Here is a 27,241-nt window from a genome sequence, read left to right on the forward strand (position 1 = left end):
TATTCCTGCCCTGCCACTAGGTTCATTTGTACCGCTTTTTTAAAATTCCATATATATACGTGTTAGCATACAGTATTTGTTTTTCTCTTTCTGACTTACTTCATTCTGTATGACAGATTCTAGGTCCATCCACCTCACTACAAATAACTCAATTTTTTTCCTTTTTATGACTGAGTAATATTCCATTGTATATATGTGTCACATCTTCTTTATCCATTCATTTGTTTTTGTTTGTTTTGTTTTGCTTTTTTGAATTTTATTTTATTTATTTTTTTACATAGCAGGTTCTTATTAGTTATCCATTTTATACATATTAATGTATATATGTCAATCCCAATCTCCCAATTCATCCCACCACCACCACCACCACCACCACCCCTCCGCCACTTTCCCCCCTTGGTGTCCATACGTTTGTTCTCTACATCTGTGTCTCTATTTCTGCCCTGCAAACCGGTTCATCTGTACCATTTTTCTAGGTTCCACATATATGTGTTAATATATGATATTTGTTTTTCTCTTTCTGACTTACTTCACTCTGTATGACAGTCTCTAGATTCATCCACGTCTCTATAAATGACCCAATTTCATTCCTTTTTATAGCTAATATTCCATTGTATATATGTACCACATCTTCTTTATCCATTCATCTGTTGATGGGCATTTAGGTTGCTTCCATGTCATGACTATTGTAACCAGTGCTGCAGTGAACAATGTGGTACATGTATCTTTTTGAATTATGGTTTTCTCAGGATATATGCCCAGTAGTAGGATTGCTGGGTCGTATGGTAGTTCTAGTTTTAGTTTTTTAAGGAACCTCCATACTGTTTTCCATAGTGGCTGTATCAATTTACATTCCTGCCAACAGTGCAGGAGGGTTCCCTTTTCTCCACACCATTCTTAAATAGCTACTTACTGTACAGAACAGCTTTGTTTTGCTCATATATAGTTTTCTCTCCCATTTTTGGCCTTTTTCTAATTCAAACACTAAAATATTAATTTGTCTTCCAGAAAGATAAAGATACAATATGTAAGTATTAGGAAAAGAAAGAGCAAAAGATTCTCTCAGAAGCAGCTTCCACTCTTTTACTTAGAAAAATCATGTTCACCCAGCAAAATCCCTGGCCGTTATCAGCCAGCTGGTGGTTCTCAAGTCAGGTTGCACATTGAATTCAGCTGGAGAGATTTTAGAACTATGCAAAACTCCATCCGGGCTCACCCCTGGAGGTTCTTCTAATGGTAGCCAGGGCTAAGAACCATGGATGCTGAGCCCTTAGCAAACTAACTCCAAGGCCTGAATTGGCCACTATCTTCGTTTCCTATTGCTGCTAGTAACAATTTACCATAAATGTAATGACTTGAAACAACCCAAATGTATTATCTTATAATTCTGGGGGTCAGAAGTCCTAAAATCAAGGCGTTATTGGGGCCACGTTCCTTCTGGAGGCTCTAGGGGAGAATCCACGTCCTAGCCCTTTCCAGATTCCAGAGGCACCTGCTTCCCTTGGCTTGTGGCCCCTCCCTCCATCTTCAAAGTCAGCAACACAGCATCTTCCAGTATCTCTCTCTGACTCAGACCCCTGCTTCCATCACCGTAACCTCCTTCTCTGACTCTCCTGTTTATTTCCCTTATAAAGACCCCTGTGATCACATTGGGCCCACGCAGATAATCAACCAGGAGAATCGCCCTGCCTCAAGATCCTTAACCTTGTCACACCTGCAAGTCCCTTTTGCTATGTAAGGTAACAAGTTCACAGGTTCAGGGGATTAAGAGGTGGACACCTTTGGAGGCCATTATTCTGCTTGCCAAACCACCATCCTAAAATGTTTATGAAAATATAGGTTTTTGAAAATATGTATGTATACTTTAGTGATCACACAGAGTGAATCAGTTAATGGCAGAGCCAGGACTAGAACACAGGCTTCTTCCTTCTTTCCACCACCCCTTAGTACCTCCTGTTCTGTTCTGTTTCCTTAATTCTTCCTATTCTCAACAACTGGCTGGTATTTTGCTGTTTTTACTTATAATCACACATGATGCAAAGCACTGAGTATGGGTAACTTAGAAATTCCATAGAGTTGTGTCATAGATTGGAGCTGAAAAGGATTTTAGGGATGATATAGTAATCCTCTTATTTTAGAAGAAACTGAGACCCCAAGAGGTGAAGTAACTGGCCAAATTCTCACAGAGTTAGAGGCAGAGCTAGGGCCTCAGAGCCCAGACCCTGATGCCCAGTCCAGTTTCTAAACCACATCCTTCAATTAGTGTAATCTGAGACTACTGACCTTGAGGAATAGCACAGAATTTCTCACCACCTCCTTCCCAGCATTTCGCAGCCCTCTCTGTGGTCCCTAGCCCAGTCACTCTCTTCTCAGGATTCCTTCATCAGCTAGCCCACTCGAAGTCCCTCCTTCCTTCCTTGGCCAGTCTCTGCCATCTGTTCCCCCTCACACACCCTTCCTCATTCCCTAAGGTCCTGTTAAGGTCACCCTTTCCCAGGCAGCTTGCTTCCTGCCATTCCCACTCTTGGGTACCTCTCTTCTAGAGGACAGGGTGTGATCACTGTTTAAACCCATAGCACTTGTCGCAGGGAGGTATGAGCAAACTTGTTCTGGGCAAAACTAGAATCAATGTGTGGGACCTACAGGGAGGTACACTGAGTGGGCACAAGGACTCTATGATAGTGGAGCTGGACACCTGTGGGGCAGCCTCTGCCATGAAATACTCACATGACCTTCAGCAAATCAGCTTACTTCTCTGGGCCTCTTCTGTAAAGTAAGTATATTGGACTCTCTGATCCCAAATTGCCTTCCGGTAGTTCCACAACTCTGCTATACATTAAGAGGCTCTCATCAAAATCTTGTTCATTTGAATACATTGACAGGAGGCCTAGTTCCAGATTGTTAATATACAAAAGATAGCAACAGAGATGTAATACTGCATATTCTACCCTTTGGTTGTTATACACTGGGGACAAAATGTTCAAAAAACCAGGTGGAACATGCTTTTGGCTCTGTGATGCTGAAGCTGGGTTGGATAAATTCCAAATGTAACTGTGCAGTACTTATTCATGTGAGAAATTCTTTGCCTTCAAATATACACTCTCCTGATTTAAAAAATGCCAGCACACAATTTCTATGTTCAGAGGGTCTCTTTCGTGTATTTAGCTTTTTACAACTTCTCTGTTGTATTCATAAGAAAAGAAAAAAGGATTTCATTTCTCTCCTTCTCCTGGAACAAAATGCCTTTGGGAAAGATTGCTGTCTTTGGCAGCAGGCAAAGGGCTTCTTGAAAGGAAGGTTTCTGTTCCACGGTTGAAACAGTCACCATGGCAACCAGTCATCAAGGCTCCAGCAACTTTTCATAGACACTCTTCACTCAGGAGGCCCTTTTCCATCATGTTGACAGAGTATTTGCATCTGTGAGCCAGAGCTCTCTGCTTCTGGTGACACTCACCCATCCAATTAGGGAGATGCTAGATGTCACATTTCAGTTCCAAGTTGCCTTATATTTTGTTCTAAATTGTTAATTTGGTAAAGAATGGGGTTAAATTTTTATAAGCCAGAAATTTTATAATATTTAAATTTTTATGGTAAATATGACATCTAAAACTTCTAGTAGGGTCTGCTTTATATATGTTCAATAAGATATGATTGGGGAAAAGAGGTCCCTTGCCACCTCACTAATTCAAATAATACCTCCCATTGCACTCATATTTATTTCTTTGGGTGAGATCAGTTCATTTTCCCCTTTATGAAGCTGTCTCACCAGGCTCTTCCTTTAATCCCAACTGCTCTCCCAAGCTCCACTCTCAAATGTCCGGCTGCCTCTCCCACATCATAAGGTGAGGCTGGAACCTAAAACTCAACCTTTGCAGAACCACACTCCCATCCAGTCCCTACCCCACCAACCTGCTCCTCTTTTAAGTATTCTGACTTTGCTTAATTGTAGCAACAGGCCTCTCTGCCTCTCAAGATGAAACCTTGGAATTATAAAGATAAATTTAAAACACGAGTTTATACTTCTTCACAGTTAATCTTACAAAAAAGAAAATGAGCTCTAGAAAGGGAAAATAATTTGGGGAAAACCCTCAGCAGAACTGGGATAAAACCCAAATTTCCTGATTTGGGAATTTACTGAAATGGGAATTTCAGTATTATTTTCTCTCATACCAGAAAAACAAAAACAAAATAAACCAAATCTCCCATTTTACCCCCTTTGCCTTTCTCCTCAGCTTCCCCACAAGCACAATTCCTAGATGAAGGATAGTCCTTGAAACATTTTTTTAATAAAATATCTATTATGAAAATTTTAGAAAATAGAGAAAAGCATGGAAAAGAGATAGTCACTTATAATCTCATCATCCAGAGAAAGTAGCTTCTAACATGTTAGTGTGTTTCCTTCCAGTCTTTTCCTGAACATGCTTATTGAGTTTCTTTCCAATATACAATTAATTTTCTTCTTTGAATATTCTCCGTTAGAAAAAGAACTAGGATGAGAATCAAGAGACTTATGCAGCTCTGAGGTGAGCTAGTCATGTGAGCTTGAACAAGTACCTTATCTCATCCTTGGTTTCCTCAACTAGCTAATTAGGAGCTTGGGCTGAATGGCTTTTATAATCTCTTCCAACCCCAGAATGGAGGTCCATTGAGATAACCGGTCAAGTGAGTAAAGAGTTGGAATAGATGACTCAGAAATCTCTTGCACCTCTAAAATTCAGAGATTGCAACACATATATTGTAAAGAAGCAAATAACTAGAGACTCAAATTAGAAAGTTAAAGCCTACCAAGGAACAGGGGCTTTTCTTAAAGAATCTTATCCATTTATTTATTTCATTTCCTAATCTCTAATTTATTTTAGCTACAAGCTCAGCAGTGAAGAATCATCATCTGGGTCCTCCCATGCAGTGATGGATATCTCTTTGCCTACTGGAGTCAATGCAAACCCAGAAGACTTAAAAGCTGTAAATGTTTTCTTTTAAATGTTGTTATGGATACTTGCTTTTATTTATTGCATTATTTTACAAACAAAGCTATTTCCATTCCTTCTAATAGTCACTTTCATAGAATCAGCCAGAATATTCTTTTCAAACCAACAATCTACCTAAGTTTTTAGTTTTCAAAGTGAAATAGGGACGTATACTTGCATGGTCTGAAAAATGTGAGTGTATACGATGACATGTTCAGACTTTTTCAAGAGGAGGAGCTGCTCTTCAATGTCTTTAAATAGTGGATTACATCCCCATGACCTAACATTCCATCACTGGGTGAATGCATTTAAACAAAAAGTCCATGAAATTAAATTTGAGCTTTCCTCTTTGTTCCCTTAGCTTGTGGAAGCGGTGGATCAACTATTAACTGATTATGAAATCAAAGATGGACATGTTATTCTGCAACTGAATTCGGTAAGTTCCACCTCTCACCATTCTTCATTTATTATTACTATTCAAAATTCGCAGCCTAAAATATTATGAGTCTCTCCTCTCCCATAATTTTCTTTTTTTTTTATTAGTTTCTGCTTTATAACAAAGTGAATCAGTTATAAATATATATCTGTTCCCATATCCCTTACCTCTTGCGTCTCCCTCCCTCCCACCCTCCCTATCCCACCCCTCCAGGTGGTCACAAAGCACCGAGCTGATCTCCCTGTGCTATGCGGCTGCTTCCCACTAGCTATCTATCTTACTCCCATAATTTTCTTAAACCTTGAATTTGTCAAACAGATTCCTTCCAATGAGTTCCTTTGTGTTCGATTCCGGATAGTTGAACTTTTTCAAGTTGGGTTTCTGAGTCCTACTACTTTCACAGTGTATGAGTACCACAGACCAGGTAATCAACTCTACTCTAAAGTTTCTTCAGAGGACTGCTTTGTATTCATTATGGAACCTGTAGAAATGCACTAGAGGCCTGCAGATTTTATATATCGCCTCTCCCAGGGCTCATTCCTCACAAACATTCCCCACTTGGACAAACAACTGCTGTGTGACATTGAACAAATCATCTCACCTCTCTGGTTCTCAGTTTCTTCATGTTTAGAATAACTGGATTGGACTGCTCCCAACTTAAATTCTTTGCCTCAAGTTTATCTTTGGTGTTCAGTTTTACTATTCATTGCATCTCTCCTTTTTAGAGATGCCCACTCACCCAACTATTTCTTTAATCCTCCCAGAATCAACTTCTCCTCCACCTATAATCTCATCACATTTTGCAGAGAGCTCTATTATAGCAGTTGCCACATTGCATTGTTATTATTGGTTTCTCCACAACCCCAGACAGAATGTTTTCATCCTTGTGCCCCTAATCTCTAGCACAGTGTCAGGTACATAATGTGTATCGATAAATGTCAAATGAATGACCCCCACGTTTGATCATTCAGCCACTTCTGAGAATATTAAGTGATTGGAGGGTGCTTTGTTTCACAAGACAGAAGACTTCAATTTGGACAGTTCTACTTGTTACAAAATTCTTAAAGTGAACCAAACTCTGAGACCCATTCAATCTAGTTTTACTTCTGAAATCATATAGAACATAGTTAGCCTCTCTTCTCCTTAAGTGACAGAAAAAAAACCCAAAACTATGTAAATATATAGTTTCTTTTCTTCTCCAGCCTAAATAATTACCAATTACAATTCTTTCAATAGACTCTCATGTAATAATTTTTTTCCTCTCATTCATTGAAGCACCAAATATTTTCATTCTAAGAAATGAATATTGAAGAGTAAAATTTCAAGCACAGAAATGGAGAATATTTTGAGGGTAGAGGGGCCCATGTTAGGACAGGCAATTCATAATTTAACTTCCTTGGGCCTCAGCTACAAAAAGAGGGTTTGGAATAGGTGATCTCCAAGGCCCCGTGGGAGGGACTCATTGATGGGGTAAATTGTTGTGCGTTCATCAAGCCACCTCTTCTAACTGCACTTTCATTGCTGCAGATAAACAGTGCACCATGTTTTATAGCATGTCCCATACCAAACTTCAGAAAGTCTGTGAAGGAGTAATGTGCAAATGTGTCGAAGGTAAACTTTGTTTAATGTGTTTAGGCTGCCTGCTTGTTTAAAGCAGCACTCATAATCTGGGACTAATCTGGGGGGAAGTTGTTTGACAAACTGTCGTTTCTCAGAAGTAGAAATGTAATCTCATCTGATTGAAAGCTCATTCCTTGAGCACTGTAAAGCTACTTTTCGACAGCTCCGGGACAACCCGATAGTTCCTACTGTACAGAGGCAGAGAAATACCATCCAGATGGTTGTTGGATATCAGAAGGATAACATGATGTGAAATTGTTACTTTTCACCTGGTCATTTTAGTGTAGTAGGACCACAGCCTAAGAGAACAGAGGCTCCAGACTGAGCCACTAGCTCCTCTTTCTTTCCCCTTGTCCTTCCCAGATAGTGACATTCTCCATTCAGTCTTTCATCTATCAAGGCAGCCTTGTTGGCCAAGGAAAAGGCCCAGAACTCACCAATAATCAGCAATGGACTCCATGAGGGTCTGGGTTCGTTTTGGTTTTATTTTGTTTTTCAAAATCCTTAAAATCTATACATTTCTTAGGTACTTATTGCTCCATCTTAGAGCTGTAAATCAGTCAACTCATCAACTTGGTTCCTTCAAGGGACTTGAACTCAAAATGGAAAAATTTCCTCCTTTCTTCAATGAAGCATATATATTTCTAAAGAGCTGAATGTGGAGTGACTACCCATTCTAAGGATAAATCTCGGGCTATCCTGGTGGCGCAGTGGTTGAGAGTCCGCCTGCCGATGCAGGGGACACGGGTTCGTGCCCCGGTCTGGGAGGATCCCGCGTGCCGTGGAGCGGCTGGGCCCGTGAGCCATGGCCGCTGAGCCTGCGCGTCTGGAGCCTGTGCTCCGCAACGGGAGAGGCCACAGCAGTGAGAGGCCCGCGTACCGCAAAAAAAAAAAAAAAAAAAAAAAAAAAAAAAGAAAAAATAAGGATAAATCTCTTGTTCAAGATTTTGTTTTTGTTTGTTTTGTTTTGTTTTTGCTTTACATACTGTGTCACTTTATGCAAGATGAGAAAATGGACAGGTCTTAGGAATCTGGTATTTGTAAGATTATATTAGATTGTCTCAGGGCTGATGAGAAAGAACTATGTTTACTCCCAAAGCTGTCTGTTCCTTACATTAACCTAACTTGTACTGTTTTCCACAAAATCCAGCTGACTGTGGACAAATGCAGACAGAACTGGATCTGACAATCTCTGCAGCTACTAGAAAAGAAACAGCATGTAAACCAGAGATTGCATATGGTAAGTTCAAAAGTTCAACGTATAGTTCCATTAAACATGACATTTTATGAAAACATGATCAGTTAGGAAGATCTACAACTTTACACAGTGATTATATAGATACAACATTCCACATGTTCCCTTGAAGGAAAATGCCATCAATTTTCAGCATTAACATGAAAAGTTATTTATCCTTCAGCAAAGAAATAGGATTTTCATTAAAAATGATAGGAGTGAGGTGCACACGCAGCCAGAACACTTTATTCCAACAGACCCCATTGAATTAAAGGTGCTAAAACATATTCAAAGAGAATATTTGAGAAGCTGCAGAGGTATAAGATTTCACTACTGCATTCTTCCAGTCAATTGAGCAGAAACAGAGACAAAGATGGTTCGGGTGTCTGGGTGCTTTCCAAATCCCTCCAAAGACAAGGTAAAAATATCAGCACTAAATAATTTTTAATATATTCACAGTTGCAATCCATGTTTGAGACTCTCTCCATTTCAAAAGGAGCATCTCCTTCTTGTTGTCCAGACCTCAGAGCTAAATCAAATGCCCAAGTAGAGTTGTAGTCTTGTCTCAAATTCCTCATAGAATTAGATCCTTTATTTTCTGTCCATAATTTCTAATGTTTATTTCTGGCTTTTTTAATAGAGAAAGAGAGAGAGAGAGAGAACACAGATTATACACTATTTCAAATCTTTTCTTGAAAATTGGTAGGGGGTTATTTATAAATAAAAAATAAGAACAGTGCTGTTCGTGTAGCATTTTGTGTTTACCAACTGCTTTCATATATGGTTTCTCACTGGTGTCCCATAAACCCCCTTGGAGGTAACAGAGAATTATCCTTATTTTACCAATGAAGAAAGTGAGGGTCTGGGAGACTAAATAATTTGCTCAAAGTCATGCCAGAAGTAAGTAATAGAACTAGGATGCATCCTGGTCTCCAGTATTATTTCCATCATATCACGCTGAATTCTCTTAATGGAAATACAGCCATAAGAATGAATTTTGTATGACTCATGGTCTTTCCTTCAAATTTTTCTTGAGTTTTTAAAAAATGCTAAAAAGTTGCCTAACTCAGCCAAGGCCCACTGCCACTTTTAAAATACTGAGACTTGAAGAGAATACTATATTGTTTTAAGAATTTTTTCCCTAAAATTTAGAAGAACCAAGTTATTTCTTCCCTCCATAATAAAACGATTTTAACTCTTAAATATAAGAAATCTATTTTAACACAGAGAGTGAATGGAATCTGGATTTAGTTCATTACATTCAAGAAAAAACTTAGCTGTCTTTTTTGGAGCTACAGGTTAATGCTGGAATAATAGAATAGAAACAAAATTAAATAATTCCCTCTATCCACCTATGGCCACAGTAGGTACATTGCCCATACCCACCATAAATACTTAAGAATCTGAAATTCAGGACAGTCTTTAAGTTACTAATTTACACAGCCTTCAGTTCTGCCACAATGAGTTCATTCATTCGTCTATACGTCTTGCTAGCTAGCTAGGATCTCAAAAATGGACAAAAACTTTTAGGTCATTCACTTCAACCCCATCGAAAGCAAAAATAAGAGGATTTTTTTTCTCAGGCCATATAGAAGAGATGGTCCCTTCAAGCTGGTCATTTCAGAGCTGAGGTCAAACACACCATAGGTTAAACATTGATGCCATATAGAAGAGATGGTCCCTTCAAGCTGGTCATTTCAGAGCTGAGGTCAAACACACCATAGGTTAAACATTGATGCCTGAATGAAGAGAAAACAGGATTGAGAATGTTTCATGTCAGATAGTTGCCCATCCAAGCAAAGACGGGTTGGAAAATGGAGTCCTATCAAAAACTAAAGATCAAAGCCAGTGGAGGTATCTGAAGAATGGAGGCAAGGGAACAGAGAGTCTCACATGGCAGGCCCGAGTGATAGAGAAGTAAGGGGCTCTTTGAAGTGCCCTGTAGGCATGACTCCATTCATCTCAAAGATCAGAATCTGAAGTTTACATCTAAGGCTTGTTTTGTTTGATTTTGTGTGCTTCTGTCTTTTAATTTAATATTGCTCTTATCCTAACCAGCCTGTTCTATAACAATGACCAGAGATGATGATTCTAAGTAGAATGAGTCATTACAGTCATGACCAGTAGAATCACACTGGGAGTATTTGGGAAGGCTTCTTGGAAGAAATGAGATTTACTGCAGGGTGCCCATAAGAGCTTGCCATGCTTCATTTCTCATTTGTTTGACGGACTCTGGCTTCTATTGGACACAGCAGTAGTGGTAATAAGCATGAATTATTGTGTATGTGTGTGTGTTTTTTTAACCAGCTTATAAAGTTAAGATCATAGCCATCACTGAAGAAAATGCTTTTGTCAAATATACCGCAACCCTCCTGGATATCTACAAAGCTGGTAAGAATTCATTCATTCATTCTTTCATTCAACAGATACTTAGTCCTACTATGTGGCAGGCATTATATTAGACACAGAGGATACAATGTGAATAACACAGCCATAGGTCCTGCCTTCATAAAATTTATATTCTATTTGAGGAGACACGCTTTTTGAAAAAGGAGATGGACAAATAAACAATTATAAATCATAAGTATTATAGTTGAAACAGATGCGGAATTAATGGGGGAAACTCCTTTGGAGTGATAGCAGATGGCGTCTTTTAGGAGATGATATTAGGAGTTAGCCATTCTTAAAGGGCAGAGTAGAGGGAACCAGATGGGCAGGAGCTGGGTCATACAGGGGTTTATAAGGCATGGTGAGAAATTTGGATTTTATTCTAGAAGTTCAAAGGGAAGCTAATAAATGGTTTTAGGTAGGCAAGAAACATTTTATGATGTATGGTTTTAAAAATCATCCTGGCTTCTATTGGAGGGCACAAGAGTTGAAACAGGGAAACCAGTTAGGAGCATCTATGAAGTGCAAAATGGCTCAGATGCCATGTGAGTTTTGATAGGATAAGTGAGCTTTAGTAACCAATACAAAAAATAAATTCATATGTAAAATAACACATAAAACACTTTAAAATATGTTCCCTTTATTCTTTAAGTAAACTGAGCTACAAATATTGTGAAACTGCTTGTAATGATGTAAATAGTAACACAAATGATTTATTAAATCATGTTTAATCCCAAATAAGTTTTTTTTGGTTTTTTGTTTTGTTTTTTTCTTTTAAGAAACTGTCAGTGTTATTTTGCTTGACTCACTCAGTCGGATGGGGCCCCTGTTTGTGCTTTGATTTGACAACAAGGAACCACATCAAATTTTTCCAATTGCATGTCTACTGATAGTCATTACATGACCTATAGCCTCAATAAGTAATTAGCAGCAGTATCGTGCAAGGTACTGAACACTTTCTCAGTTGCTGCTGAACTAGCAGTAATTACATTCAAATGTTTCTAGTCCTTATGATACCATCTAACATTTTCATTTATTTAATATATCTCTATTATCAGCTAAATTATAAAAACAATTACTGAAAAGTCATATTTAATTTTCCTAATTTTCTTAATTTTTATTCCCCGTCAACCCTCAGAGTTTTACAAACATCACTGACAAAGTTTCAGAATTCACAGGTTTTCAAAACTTAAAAGTTCATTATATTTTTTGCTTTTGTCACTAAAAACAAAAACACTTTCATACAATTAGTTTTTCTCTTAAATTGATATTTTATTTTGTTTTATATCAAACAACATGTCATTCTTCATTTTGTAACAGCTCTTGCTTCATTTTCATATTTCCTTTACTTATTTTTCTATGATCAGTTTTATCATTCATTCATTAATCTGTCAGCTTATTAAAGCTGAAACATTTTTTTCTTGAATACATAAAGATAGTATTGACATAATTGCTAGAATATCATAGGCAAATCACTAAAACACATATATATTCACTTTCTAAATGTTTACTCCTATATCTGTCAAAGTGAATCTATCAGGCTTGATATGATTTATAAACTGCCTTTGCAGTTCTAGCACTACTGGCTGCCTGTCAAAATCCCAATATTTTTCCAATTTTTATTAACGCAATTGTTTGAGGTCTTCACACTATTACTTAATTCTGTCTAGTGTTTATTATCTATGTGGTAGTGAATATCAAATTTATAAAAACAATATCTAAAGTGATTTTTGTCTTTGATTGCATTATCCAGAGACACTTGATAGGTGATTCAGTCAAACTGAAACAGATGGAAATTTCAGGATTTTTACTGAAGCCCCAGACTTCTCCCTGGCATTACATTTGCACGAATAACGTGTTCATGTAAATATTTCTCATTGACACCTTTTTTCTCAAACAGTTTGACATGCTGTCCTGTTGTTCCTTCCAGTACCTTGAGTTCAACAAAACCCATTAAGCCATCTTCAGTCTCTAATTTTTCATTTTAAGTTATTTAAAACACATGTTATATTAAATAGTTGATTTTCTCAATAATGATTGAAATTTTATTTTATTACCTTATTTATATTTTTCAAAAAGCTGTGTTCTCATTTCAGTAGATATAAATTTTGCAATAAGTAGGACCATAAATCTAAATTGTGGCAATATGTTTACATTGTTTTTTTTGAAATGTTATCAAGTATTTCAACTCTGAAAATGTTTGATTATTCTTAACCATACACTAGAGTTTAAAATTCTAATAGTTTCCAAATTTTTCTTTGCATGATCAATACTCTGACAACATTTTTTCTGATTTTTATTATTTCAAATGTTTTACTGTATGAAGTTGATTTCTGATGTTATTTTTTTCTCATTGATGATCACAAGTGTTCCTTATTTGAAACACAATTGCCATTCTGACAAAATAGGTAAGCGTTTAGCACTTTGATATTTTCACAACCCAATTTTCAAGCACTTTTTGCATACAACATTCACATCATGAGCAATAATAAGCCATTCCTATTTTTACTGAAATAATCAAGTGCTTTTCATTCCAGAAATACAAATTACTTATTTTGTATCAATTCTTGCCTACTATCAAAAGACATTCCAGACTGTTCTGAATTTTCTGCAACATCAGATGATTCCCAAGCTGCAGTTCTGTTTGTTTTTTTAAAAAAATTTTCGGCTGCACTGTGTCTTCATTGCTGCGCACAGGCTTTCTCTAGTTGTGGTGAACGGGGGCTACTCTTCATTGCGTTGCGCGGGCTTCTCATTGCGGTGGCTTCTCTTCTTGCAGAGCACGGGCTCTAGGAGCGAGGTCTTCAGTAGTTGCAACACACAGGCTCAGTAGTTGTGACTCACAGGCTCTAGAGCGCAGGCTCAGTTGTTGTGGCGCACGGGCTCTGTGGCATGTGAGATCTTCCTGGACCAGGATTCGAACCTGTGTCCCCTGCACTGGCAGGTGGATTCTTAACCACTGTGCCACCAGGGAAGTCCCTGCAGTTCTCTTTTTTTATAAATTTATTTCTGGCTGCCTTGGGTCTTTGTTGCTGCATGCAGGCTTTCTCTAGTTATGGCAAGCGGGGCCCACTCCGCCGCGGTGCGCAGGCTTCTCGTTGCAGTGGCCTCTCTTGCTGTGAAGCATGGGCTCTAGGCATGCGGGCTTCAGTAGTTGTGGCACACCGGCCTAGCCGCTCCGCAGCATGTGGGCTCTTACCGGACCAGGGCTCGAACCCACGTCGCCTGCATTGGCAGGCAGATTCTTAACCACTGTGCCACCAGGGAAATACCTGCAGTTCTTTATTGATATCATTTCGTCTTTGTTCTCCTGTTAGTTCAGAAGATTCATATTTATGATAGTTAAAAGGAAATGTTAAGAAAATTTTGCATATTTTGTTATCTAGTCATTCTGGGTGTTAGTTTTTAATATATATAGATTTTGAATTCATATAAGTATTAAAACACCACACACTTACCATTTACACAAGAATTGCTGCTCACTAACAATAAACCAAAATAAAAACTAAACTACTTAGAATCAAGGGCAACTATGTGGTTCAAGGATAATGATGTTATTATCCTATGATTGGTGTTTCTCCTAAAGCACAGGATGTATAGAGTAGGTGAGGGTATAAATGAAAAAAAGATGAGAAATTGTTGAAACTGAGGTTAATTATTCTCCCTTCTGAATATGCTTGAAGTTTCCCATAACAAAAGGTTTTAAAAAATAATAAGCCCCCCTGAAGCCACACTGCTTACCATGACAGGGGCTGACTTGGCAAATCATGCTGGGAAGGGTGTTTAGATGTTGCTGCAACAGGAAGTCATGTATTAATGGTCACCGGGAGAGCCTAAGAACATTAGCTTGAACTAACATGAGTACACTAGAATTTATAGTACTAATTAAAGTTTACCATTTATGCATTACTATTATATGCTATTTAGCAACAGTTTCAGAATTTTTTCAGGATTTTTTTAAATGTTTTTCTTTAATTTCTTTTATTTATTTATTTTTGGCTGCGTTGGGTCTTCATTGCTACACGTGGGCCTCCTCTAGTTGCAGCGAGTGGGGCTACTCTTCATTGCGGTACACGGGCTTCTCAATGCGGTGGCTTCTCTTGTTGCGGAGCATGGGCTCTAGGCTCTAGGGCTTCAGTAGTTGTGGCACGCAGGCTCAGTAGTTGTGGCTCACAGGCTCTAGAGCCCAGGCTCAGTAGTTGTGGCGCACGGGCTTAGTTGCTCTGTGGCCTGTGGGATCTTCCCGGACCAGGGCTCGAACCCGTGTCCCCTGCATTGGCAGGCAGATTCTTAACCACTGTGCCACCAGGGAAGCCCAAGGATTTAATAATTAGTATGACTCTGCCAGAGTTTAATAACTGGATATCAGTCCTGAATTTATAACAATGCATTCCCTGTCCTGGACTCAAAAAGTTTCCAGCCTAGCAGAGGAATCAGGCATGTGGAGTGAAACATTATCAAACAGCATCAGGGAATGTTTACTGGATACTGTGAGAACTGAAGATGCGTTTAAAGATGGGTAGACATTCAACAGGCCAACACGAAGAGGAATGCATTCCAGGCAGGGAGCCAGCTTCTTGGCTACGTACTAGTTCTCTGGGAATCCCAAAGTTATCCTCCTTAAAATTTTCTAGTCTTTCACATGTCTTGCACTTTTCTACAAAGTTGCCCATTGCCAGCTACCAAATCCTTTTTTATTTTCCTGTGTAACATATGGAGATTAATATTGTTCAACTCTAAAGAGGTTCTTTTAATTCCTGGTTCTACAAGAGTAATAATGAAAAGCGCTTACTGTGTTCTAAGCACTTTTCATATAGTAACCCATTTAATCTCACAACAGTTCTGCAGGGTAGGTTTTACTGTGATGCCCATTTTTTGATGAGGGGTCTGAGCTTCATTCGTCTGGGGTCACACAGCCAGGAAGTGGCAGAGCTGGGGTTTAGCCTGGGGAGCCTAATCCCAGAGTCTGAAGCCTTTTTTTTCTTTTTTTCACACACACACACACTGTATTTTATTTTTACAAGAGATAACTAAACTGACACCAAGCATTGTAAATGGATGACCACAACAAAAGCAACAATGATTGCAATTACCAAACACAAAACACACTCATACTATGTCATAATATTGCAGAGTCTGAAGCCTTAACCACATGGACATTGCCTATAGCCATTAGCCTGTCAATAGAAATTTACACTGAATAATAAATAGCCATGAGGAACTGGAATGCTCGAAAGAGTTAATAATTTTGACATTGTGACAAGAATGTGATAACCTTACTTGTGTGTCTCTCAGGAGAAGCTGCTGCTGAGAAAGACTCTGAAATCACCTTCATTAAAAAGACAACCTGTGTTAACGCTGACCTGGAAGAAGGAAAACAGTACCTAATTATGGGTAAAGAGGGCCTGCAGATAAAATACAATTTCCGTTTCAAGTAAGTCACCAATATTTTGGAGTCTCTGATCTTCCCTCCAAAACGGAGTGCAATTTATTCTTAAACACACTGCGTGTTCTTACGTGCCCTGCTGTTAACCTGCAAACCATTAGGAGCATAAATGAAATGATGTGAGTTTAAAACAAAGAACTCCTCAAAACCACCAGGGTAGATAAGGACACACTGAGGATAAACCAAATTGAGTGCTCAGGTCTGACAGTGAATCTGGGGGTGCTCATTGACCCCCCTTTACCACATGTGTTCCCTCAGTAAGTTCTCAGGCTGTTGTGTTTTAAAGAGGACAGTGTTTGGATACACGTTTTATTATCTGTTTTTTAAAAATAGACATTGAAACAGATGCTGTTCCTGCCTTTAACCATGGGAGCCCCAAGCAGCTCATGATCCCCAGGGTTTTGTGGACCTTCCTGGGGAGAGACGGGTCCAGAAGTGTTTGGCCGGCAACCTGATCCCTGGGCACCTGAGCAGCCTGGCCTCAGCTGAATTCAGCTCTTCTCTCTCTGTGGCCATCATCACAAATGCTTTGTTTGCATTATTTCTTGACAGGTACATCTACCTGTTAGATTCCTTGACCTGGATTGAATATTGGCCCACAGACACCGGGTGTCCATCTTGCCAAGCATTTTTAGCGAATCTAGATGAGTTTACTGAAGACATCTTTTTAAATGGCTGTGAAAATGCCTAAAGAAGGTCAGCTGCATCCAGTTTTCACTATGGACTCCTGTTGAAGTTTCTTCCTTTTTTTTCCCCCAGCGTTCACAGCTGGTCTTATTTGGAGAGCTCACTCTACTTAGAATTAGGGACACTTGCTTTTATTAGAGAACGATTTTAAGAGCAGTAACTCTCTGAAATAACATGTCCTTGGGGGGCATGGAGACAGACACTCATTCCAAGGTTATTGGACACCAGAAGCAATAAATTGGAACCCTCCTAAAACCTACCACTCAGGAATGTTTGCTGGGGATGAAAGAATAGCCCCATTGAAATGTAGTATCTTACAAAAACATGGCCTTTGCTTGAAAGAAAATACCAAGGAACAGAAGGCTGATCATTAAAGCCTGCCTTTGCTTTCAAAATGTGCGAAAAAGCGTGTTATTTTATGCTAGGTCAGCTTCAACCACACAAAGACAGGCAAATTGAGAGAGGTAGAGAAAGCAGCCCGGGAGACCTGAGAAGGCCTCACCTCAGAGCCCTCAGCAACCTGAGAAGGTAGGAGACTTGCCATTGCCCCCTCCCCTCCTGTTGCCCTCTCCTTACCCTCATGGGGAGCCCTCTACTCCCCTCCCCACCCACCCAGCACATACTCCTTTCCCCTGGAACTTGTTCTCCTGGAAGGCAAGCAACCTAATGAAGAGAAACCTAGTGGGAATCAGGAGCCCTAACCAGGTCTCTGAGCCTCCACTGGGGGTTTATAAATGAGGATTTCTAACAGGAGGCTCATTTTTAAGTGACATTTTGCAGCACTTTAGATCCTATGGAAGAATTCTCACATACATTCCCATTTAATGTATCCAGAATCTCACGAGGTACAGGAATTATTATTATCCCCATTTACAGATGAGGACTTTGAGGCTCAGAAAAGTGAAGCAATTTTCCCAGCCTAGTAAGGGGCAGAGTGGGAGACCAAACCCCAAGGCTCACTCACAGTCTAAATACATCCCTCTTCCACCTCTCTGCCCCATCCTATTGCTCGTCGGGTTTAATTTCCTAAGACCGAGTCAGGATGCAGGTGTAGTTTCTTAGATTTAGTTTAACCAACCCCACTGAAATATTACAAGGAAACATAAACTCTGGGTGAAACGGTAATAGTGACTAAAATGCATTCCCTTTTTGAAAAATCTGCCCCTTACCAGTTAGGTGAAACTACACAAGGCCCTGCAGTGTGCCTCCTAAGTTAAACTAAGATTTTCCACTTCCAGGAACTAAGGATTTATTTTTGTTAATGTCAAAACTCACATTGTAGGCGCTCCCTTGGCAAAAACAACCAGTGTGTCCAATTTGCCCAAACTCTCTGCCAGCAAGGGATGAAGGGCCCCTCTAGAGCAGGCCTGAAGTGCCTCCTGTCACCTTCTTGCTGAAATCAGGGTGCGTAGGACCACTGCAGCACCCCCGAGGCACCAGTGTCTCTGAGCCATCACATCGCCTTCTCCTTGAGCACTGTTTCAAATAGGTCGGCCACGGCGGCCTGATTAACCCACAGTGCAGCAGAGCTTCCAAACATCAAAGCAGGCCTTTGTGAGTGAGCCTGGATCCCTGAGAAATCCACCAGCTCCTCTTCAGCAAACTCCTAAGTACTTAAACATACTTGCTTAGTGAGGCTTTCCTGACCCTCCACACAGCAGGGCCCCTCCTCAACCCTGCAGTTCTCTTCCAAGGCACTTGCAATTACTTACTTACTCATATATAGTTCTTTGGTGTGCCGCTTCCTGGCTCTCCTGTGAGCTCCATGTGGGCAAGGTCTGGGTCCTTTCTCTTCATCACTGTCTCCTGTTCCTGGCACAATGCCAGACACATTCTAGGGACTCAGCAAGTGTTTGTGGATTCACCAGTGAGTGTGGGGCATCGGGAGACCCGGGTTCTAGTGTGGCTGTGCCCCTGGCAGGGGTTTGGGACAAGCCTCTTCACCTTTCTGATGGCCTGTGAAACAAGGGAGTTGAAACAGTCTAATGCCTCTTTTATCTAGATCTCCAAGAAGACATTTTATAATCTTATGAAACAGAAAACAAGACTACGTGGCATGTAAGCACCCAAATGTTAGGTATGTATTTCTTCCTATAAATGTGGAGGGAGCTCAGAGAAGTGAATGAGTATGTGAGTTGGAGGAGCTTCCAAAGGCTTCCTGGAGATGGACAGCAGGATTTGGGTAGGTAGAGAGGGACAGGAGGGTCTTTCTGGTTGAAGGAAAAAGCACAAGGCAGGTTTCCACAGGGGGTAAGCAAGACAATTTAGGTGGTAAATAGTTACATGCTTATGTTAACATGTATTAGAAAAGTATACAACGAGCACAACAAAGCCATGATATAAAATTCTCTTTGAAAATAAATTTCTTTGTCAAAAAGTCTATTTAAGGAGTTTTTAAGTAAATAAAAGTATACGTTGTTCTTAGGGCAAAAATCATGAGGTTGGCATGTACATACTTGAAGTTTAGGAAACCCTGTCTTAAGAAAATATGTGGAATTGACAACCAGCCAAGCTTAAAGCAGGCAGCTTGACTCCTTATTTCTCAGTGAGGGGTTCTAAGCCAAAGTCATGCTCAGTTTTACTTTCCAGCCCCCATGATGCTAATTTATTCAGCAACATCCAACAAATATGTACTGATGGGTCATTGCAGGTCAGGCCCAGTTCTAGGAGCTTGCTACCTAGATCCTTGCCCTTGTGGAACTTAGATTCCAGCGGCCGGCGACGTGCGGTAAATAATAAAGTCAATCATCAGGGGATTGACCTTGAATGTTGGCAGGTCATAAGAGCTGTGGGAAAAAGGAAAAGCGGAGCAGGCTAAGGGATATTGGGAGTGGTGGAGAGAGGGGTTGCAGCTTAACAGAGTGGTCAGGTCAAGGTGGGCTTCAATGAGAAGTGAGACTCAAGCAAAGATTTGAAGGTGGTAAAAGAGTGAGCCATGTGGTGATCTGGGGGGTGAGTGTTCCGGGCAGAGGGAGCACCTAGTGCCCGAGCTGAAAACAGGAGCGCACCTGGTATGTTCTGGGAAGAGCAGGGAGGCTGGCGTAGCAGGTGCAGACTGAGCAGAGGGGAAGTAGGTGGAGACAAGGTCAGAGAGGTCACGAGGACAAGATGGTGCAGGTCATGGACAGGGTGCTGGTTGTACCCTGAGGGAGAGGGAGTCACTGCAAGGTTTGGAGCAGAGCAGTGACACGGTCTGTCTTACCTGTTGGAAGGATTATGCTACTGCTGCACTGAAAATGAGGCAAGGGTAAAAACAGACCAGTGAGGAGGTTAGCCCAGTAAACCAGACAAAAGCTGATTGCAATTCAGCAAAGTTGAGTTTATGGAGCTTCTCACTCGATTGATGTTAGAAAGAGCTTGTTATAGGATTTGGGCTTGTGATGGATTATTTGGGGAGGGTTCAGGGAAGTGGGCTTTGCTCTGGGATGGATGCTGTCAGGAAGCAGAGGTAATCCTATGATTGAGTGTATTAATTCTTACCTAACTGGGAGGAAAAGAAGAAGCAGTCACTCACATTAGTCAGGAAAGGGGGATATTTGGTCATTCTTGCGTTTCAGATTATAATCTTGTTTTATTCTCTGCTCAAACATGATTATGGAGCATTCTCTTTTTTGTGTGTGTGTGTGTCTTGATCCATTTTGTCTGATGCTGATGTTCTGTGACATCAGACACAGAGAACACCACAGCCTGGCTCTGAGAACCAGGCCAGCTCCAAGGGACACTAAGGCCCAGCTCCCAGTCTAGCTCCCAGCTATCAAGGGCTACTCTTCCCTTTCACAGACCCTTCTTCCTAGAAAATGCATACTTGGGACTTCCCTGGCAGTCCAGTGGTTAAGACTCTGCGCTTCCACTGCAGGGGGTGCGGGTTCAATCCCTGGTTGGGAAACAAAGATCCCACATGCCGCGAGGTGCCGCAAAAAAAAAAATTAAAAAAAAAATATGTGCACACAATAGACAAATCTGCATACTATTTCAGAGGCCCCTTGCAAGTGCACACATTGACCTCATGACTGAAAACCTCTGTCTCAGAGCTGAGAATTTAGCAGCCAAATCTGGGAGGTTCTAGGTTTTCCCTACTCCTGAAATCAGACTGATTCTGCGAGTTTAATGTGATGTGAGAAACGTGTCACCAGGGGCACGATCTTTAACTTTGACTGGAGATTAAAATATCCCTTTATGCCTCTGAATCAGAAAGAAAGAAAGAAAGAAAGAAAGAAAGAAAGAAAGACAGGAGGAAGAAAGGAAAACATGAAGGAGAGAGGGTGGTGGGTGGGAGGAGAGGGGAGGGAAAGAGGACGGGGAAGGGACGGGGTTTTGTTTAAAGATGAGAATTCCATTTCTAAGAACCTTCTGGATTCTTCTTGGTTGGCAGGGTCCCCACCCTGACAGACAAGTTGGCAGAAACCGATCCATTCCTTGGAACATGGTGTCCACTCCTTCACTGTTTCCATCATTATAATCAGATATGTGTGTATTATGTACACCATCATGAGTTATATAATCCTCAAATGTCCAAACCAGGAAGGACCTGGGGAAACAGGCCCAGAGGAGCGGCTTCCAGTGGTCACAGTTCTGCACAGTGCAAGGGCTGGGACACAAGCCCAAGGCCTCTGACTCTGAGCTCAGTGTTCTTTCCACCACACAGTTGAATGGAGGTTACAGAGAAATCAATTTGGGCTCCCTGCAAAGAAGCATTTCCTTAGAGCCAGAGCTGTTCAAAGATAGACTAGACTCTCTTGCAGGGACCAGGTTCCCCATCACTACCACTGCCCAGGAATGTTGCAGGAGCTTTCAAGGTAGGAGGTTGGCCCCAATGACGTCCAGTCTCCCCACAACTCTAAGAGGCCATTAATAGAAAGGAAAACATCTCTTTTCCTTCCTTACACCTCCATTTTCACATCTGAAAATAATTCCCACTTCAGAGGATTTCTGTGAGACTTAAATAACACAGGTCATGCACATAAAGTGATGAGCACAGGGCCTGGCACAATAACTGTAACTTGCCGTTGTTAATAATACAGCCCTGGCACGTGATAAGTGATGAATTCAACAAAGTTCTTGCCTGGCATCATGCTGATTGCATTCGTGGACTATTCTGTTGACATATCACACCCATCCTGTGATGATTGTCATCATCCTTACAGTTAGGAAGGAAACAGCTGAGGGCCCGGGAGGCTCAGTAATTTGCCCCAGGTCTCAGACCCTCATGAGCAGTAGGGCCACAACTCCAATGTGCATCTTTTGGGCTCTGGCAGCCATGCTTCAGCGTCTGAGCTGACCGCCTTCTCACACACGGGAAGGGTAGGAACATGGTCATCGTGTAATCCTAGCCAAGTCTCCTGGGCCTCAGCAATGAGTGTGTTCATTATATGCTCTCTAAGCCGTCCCTGTGCTAGGACCACAGGTGAGGCAGAGTGAGGCCGACGAGGGCTCTGGGGACAGGTACTGGGGCAGTGGGAATACTGGCGTTGGTGTAGGAAAATGAAGGAAGGTGGCATCAGAGAGAAATTTCATAGATTTGCAAAGTGGGTCCTGAAATCATCTTCCACGTGTATAGAACACAATTTGTAAAACTCTGAATTGACAGGTCCTCCTACCTCCCCTCAAAAGACTCTAATGTGCCAGTAGAGTTGAGGTTTTTTTTTTCCTTTGTGAGCCTCCTACATAGAATCATAAAATACTGAAGATAAAGATTCCCTAGAGATCATCTCATCAAACTCTCCCCGTTTCACAGATGAGGAAAAAGGCCAGGAAAGAGCAGGGACTCTCCAAGGGTCCCATGTGGGAATCAGGGCTGGAACCAGAGTGCCAAGCTCCCCTTCCCCATATTAGTGCCTGGTGCCTGCTCCCACCAGCTGGGCCTAGGGGCAGACGGGCAGAAACCAGAGCCCGGGGGGTGGGGCCCAGGGCTAACGTTGCTAGCAGATGAGATGGGAGAAATCAGACCTGTCCTGGAAAGAGTGATTTTTGTTTGGCTGTAGTTGTGTGTGTGTGTGTGTGTGTGCGTGTGTGTAAAAGACAGACACAGACAAAGGAGTGGTTACTATGGGGAAGTGACAGGGGGAAGAAGTAAGACCTGCCCTGGTTAGGGACCTTGGGAAAGTTCCTGAAGCTCGTCCAGCCTCTCAGTTTGCCTCTCTGTCCAGTGAGAGTAGGATGAACAGCCTTGAAGGAATATAAGGGTTAGAAATGACACCTATGTGCCCACTCCGGGAGTGCAGCCCGCGGCGGCCAGCTGGCTGTGACCGCTAACTCCCACAGCTCCCTGTGCCTCTGTCCTTTCTTTTGGAAATGAGGTAGTAACTTCTCTGGGCCCAACATACAGGGTTGTTGCAGGATGAAATGAGATCAAACAAGTGAAAGAACTCTTAAGCTGTAGAATTTTGAACAAATATGGAAATGGCATTAATAATCAAAAGTATCTTTGTGCTGATACCACAGGCAGAGACTGCCTGGTGTGGTTTTAAAAGATTAGGAAAGTGTCCGCTATCTTAAAAAACAATCTCCTGCTAGTCCCTCAAATTTCTCTATTAAAGCTTCATTCCTTTGGTCCTGTAGGCTGGCAGTCTTAGAGCAGTGCTTCGCAAAGTGCTGAAATGCACATTCTCAGGCCCCACCTCAGACCTACTGAATCAGAAACTCTAGAATTGGAGCACTGAAATCTATACTCTAAAAAGATCTCCAGGAAAAGCATAGGCACATTAAAATTTAAGAAGTATTGTTTTAAAGCTTGTGAAAATGCAGGCTCTGATTCTGTTGGTCTGGGGTGGCCAGAGATTCTGCATCTCCCAGGTGATGCCTATGTTGCTGGTTCTTGGACCTAACAAGGCTCTAGATTGTTCTATAAAGTCAGGGATTCTAACATAAAGGGAAGCAACCCTTTAACAGCCAACACTTTAGTTGAGAGTCGTGCACAAGGCCTTTCAGGAATGGGTCGCAGAAAAGACTGAGGAATTCTGGGGACAAGAGAAACACAGGGCAGCAAAGAGAAAGAGGTCTCAAGAAAAAAAGAGGGGGTAGGAGGTGCTAAAAGAAAACTAAATTGCCTTTGTAGAATGTGGCCCGAGCAGGTCTGGGCATCAATTTATCCTTTTACTCACCAAGTGCCGGCTACACGTTAGGCACTGTGATATGTTCTTTACGTTCATCGGCTCAATTAATCCACAAAACAACCCCATGAGTTGGGTACAGAGGAATAAACTGAGGAACCCAAGTCACTTACCCAAGTCACTCAGCTAATAAGTGGTGGAGCCGGGATTTAGAACTCAGGCAGCCTGACTCATTAGCACTAATTCCACCTCAAATTTGGCCTCTGCCCTCGGGAAGCTTATAGTCCCATGAGGAATATGGGCGAGGACTGATAATGGCCCACACTTGGATGATGCCCGTCACGTGCCATATTCCGAGCACCTTACATACAGCTGCTATTTTAGCTCTTGTAGCGGTTCTACAAGACGGGGGCAGGGCGCTGCTGCATGGGCCTGGCTGTGTCTGGAAGTGCGTAAGACAGGTTTCCCTGTTCCTGTTGGTTTATGTATGGAGGTACTCATATCGCCCAGTGTTCCGTGTCCTAAGCAGGAAAGCTTCAGTCCAGAAACAGCCTCTGCAAAGGGGCCTCCAGACCCGGGTCCAAGCCCCACTTGGCATCCTCAGCTTCCCACCCCCTCACCACTTCCCAACACTGCCTCCAGGATGGCCTGCTTGTGCTGAAGAGCAAGGGAACTGCTCTTCTGCCCACCTTGGCTCCTATAGCCAGACCCAAGTTCATTCAACAGAAGGCCCTGTCTGCCTCAGGCAGGCCTGGAAGACCAGGCTGTTGCCCCTCCAGACAGGCGCTGGATGAGGCCCTGCTGAGCTGGCTGGTCACTACTGCTGCTTCTGCTGTGGGCCCTGACCCACCAGAGGCAGCAGCTCTGACCTGCACCCCCTCCCCTGCCATTTCTAGCATATGCCCTTCCCACCTCCCTCCCCCACGTACCAGAAATCACTACCTTGGCACGGGGAATTCAGAAGGTTGCCTAACAGATGAAAACTGACCTAACATCTTTGCAAACCTATTTGACAATACACTTCAAGAGCCAAAATATGTTTATATCCCTTGATCCGGTAATCCTCCTCCTGATGGATTATTTATATAAATTCCCAAAAGCAGAGGGGGCAGGGAAGTTCATACACAAAGATCTCCTGTGCAGGATTAATGATTTATTCAGTAAATATTTATTGAGTTCCTCCTATATGCCAGACACAGTTCTAGATGGTGTAATCAAGATAAACAAGGTCCCTGCTCTCCTAGGGATTATGGGCAGAAAGATGATAAATATCTAAATAAATGAGAAAAATAATCTATTTACTAAATTCTCTGCAGGGAATTAAAATAAAGGTCTGCAACTGAGAATAACTGGGTGACTGCTCTTGATGGGGTGGTCAGGGAAGGTCTCTCAGATGTCACTAAATAACATGACATTTAAGCTGAGATGCTCAGGCAAGAAGGGGCAGCCATACCAGGGCCCAGAGGAGAGCATTCCAGAGGGGAGGCCAGTGGTTCAGGAAACTGCATGCAGGCTGATGCGGCTAGATCAAAGGAAGCAAGTGATGGGAAATGAGGTCGGAGGAGTGGGAGGGGCCAGATCAATAGGATTTTGTAAGCATGGATGAAATGTCTAGATTTGATTCAGTAGAGAGTACTAAGCAAGGCAGGTAAGACCGCATTATAGATAAGAAAGGGGCAGGGAGACCAGTGGGGAGCTATTGCCGCTGTCTTGGCAAGAAGTGATTGTAGCTTGAACTAGAACGGTAGAAATGGAGACGAAGAGACATGAATGGATTCAGGATATTTTTGGAGGTAGGGCTGAAAGGGCTTGCTGAAGGAATTGGGATGGGGGTGATGAAGGCGAAGGACTCAAGGTTTACTCATGGATGCTTGGCTCGAGCTGCTGCAGGTGCCATTTATATGGCTTGGGAAAGCAGGAGAAGTTGCAAATTTAGGAAAACAAGAAAGCAAGATGTTATGGTTTGAACTGTGTTCCCCCTAAAAGATATGTTGAAATCCTACCCACCAGCGTCTCAGAATGTGACCTTATTTGGAAATAGGGTGGTTGCAGGTGTAATTAGTCGAGGTAAGATGAAGTCATACTGGAGTAGGGTGGGTCCTTATTCTAATGTGACTGGTGTCCTTATAAGAAGAGGGAAATTTAGACGCAGAGACAGAGGCACCGAGAGTGAAGAACACAGACACATGAGAGAAGCCAACCACGTGAAGAATTTGATTCACACAGGAACTAGCAGTAAAGGCACATGGATACTGAGTCTCTCGACCTGTGCATGTGAGGCTCCTTCAAATCCCCACAAGGTAGGGACCTGAAGCCTGAAGCACAGCTGAACATTCGGGTGATGGTTAAGTGGCTTTAGCTGAGGGGAGCACAGGTACTTAACTGCTTCGGAAGCAGTGATAGAAGCAAACAGCACAAATTAGAAAAATATGATGGATGACAACAACCCATTTTACAATAGCAAATATAATCAATACACTGAGTAAATAAGACTTGAAGTGTATAATCATAAATCAACTTTACTTTGTCTCCCACCCCCCTCTAAAAATTTGTTCAGAGGAAGGGAGAGAAGCCCTTTTTCTGACCTTTGATGAAAACTCAAGCTTCCTATGACTTTTCTGATCATCTGATCATTCTCAGGACATAAAAACTCCTGTGACCACTTCAGTCACCAAACAAATTCTATTTTATAAATCGGTCCCATACAAAAGCAAAATCCAGGGACTTCCCTGGCAGTCCAATGGTTAAGACTCTTCCCTCCAGCTACAGGGGGCACGGGGTTCGATCCCTGATTGGGGTAAAATCTCACATGCCGCACAGCACGCCCCCCCCACCAAAAAAGCAAAATCCAAACTTGATTTAAAGTTCAATCTTTTCTCCCAACCAGGCCTTGCTGCAGGTGGAACCCCTATAGCTGGAAATGGGGGCATGGACAGCTGCTTTTCTTTCCCCAGACTGCCCTCCCCAGTTTGCTAATTGTGGCCTCTGACCTCTCCAGGGCTAAGGGGTTGGGAGTGAGGAGACAATAAAGGGGAGCGGGAGAACTCTTACTCAACAGCACTGTCGTAAGATGGCTTTAAAGCTTACTTCTGTGCGGGCACATCTATGGAATTTTCAGACACCGCCCCCCAGCTCTGAGGACCTCTCACCCTTACACAAGCATCACATTACCTTGTATCCCACTGGTAACCCCTCCCGCAGCCCTAGGAATCCAGCGGTACCTTCAGTTCGTCCCCCTGTTGGACGGACCAAAGAGGCCTTCACACCAGTTCTTCCAGTGTGTGGCCCACTTCTCGTCCATGGGAACAGCATCGTTTGCACAAACCGGCTTTGGGAGTTCAGGCTGTCTATAACGACACCCATCTCTCATCCTTTCCATTTCTCTGGTGGCTGTCAGATGAAAGTCTACTATGT

General features: G+C 42.0%; 1 protein-coding gene across 2 annotated transcripts in view; it reads left to right on the forward strand.

Annotated features, from left to right (window-relative positions):
* C5 (complement C5) overlaps positions 1-17,173 on the forward strand; it is a 77,822-nt gene extending 60,649 nt beyond the window's left edge. For both annotated transcript variants that reach the window (XM_081238391.1, XM_081238392.1), the window contains 8 exons: positions 4,860-4,962; positions 5,329-5,403; positions 5,722-5,827; positions 6,931-7,014; positions 8,174-8,263; positions 10,565-10,648; positions 15,941-16,079; positions 16,644-17,173. In XM_081238391.1, the coding sequence (XP_081094517.1) occupies positions 4,860-4,962; positions 5,329-5,403; positions 5,722-5,827; positions 6,931-7,014; positions 8,174-8,263; positions 10,565-10,648; positions 15,941-16,079; positions 16,644-16,782 (820 nt within the window). In that variant the 3' untranslated portion in view covers positions 16,783-17,173. The remainder of the gene's footprint in view (positions 1-4,859; positions 4,963-5,328; positions 5,404-5,721; positions 5,828-6,930; positions 7,015-8,173; positions 8,264-10,564; positions 10,649-15,940; positions 16,080-16,643) is intronic.
* Positions 17,174-27,241: the final 10,068 nt, after the last annotated feature.

The sequence above is a fragment of the Mesoplodon bidens genome, assembly GCF_964165515.1.
Source record: "Mesoplodon bidens genome assembly, chromosome: 6".
Lineage (NCBI taxonomy): Eukaryota > Metazoa > Chordata > Mammalia > Artiodactyla > Ziphiidae > Mesoplodon > Mesoplodon bidens.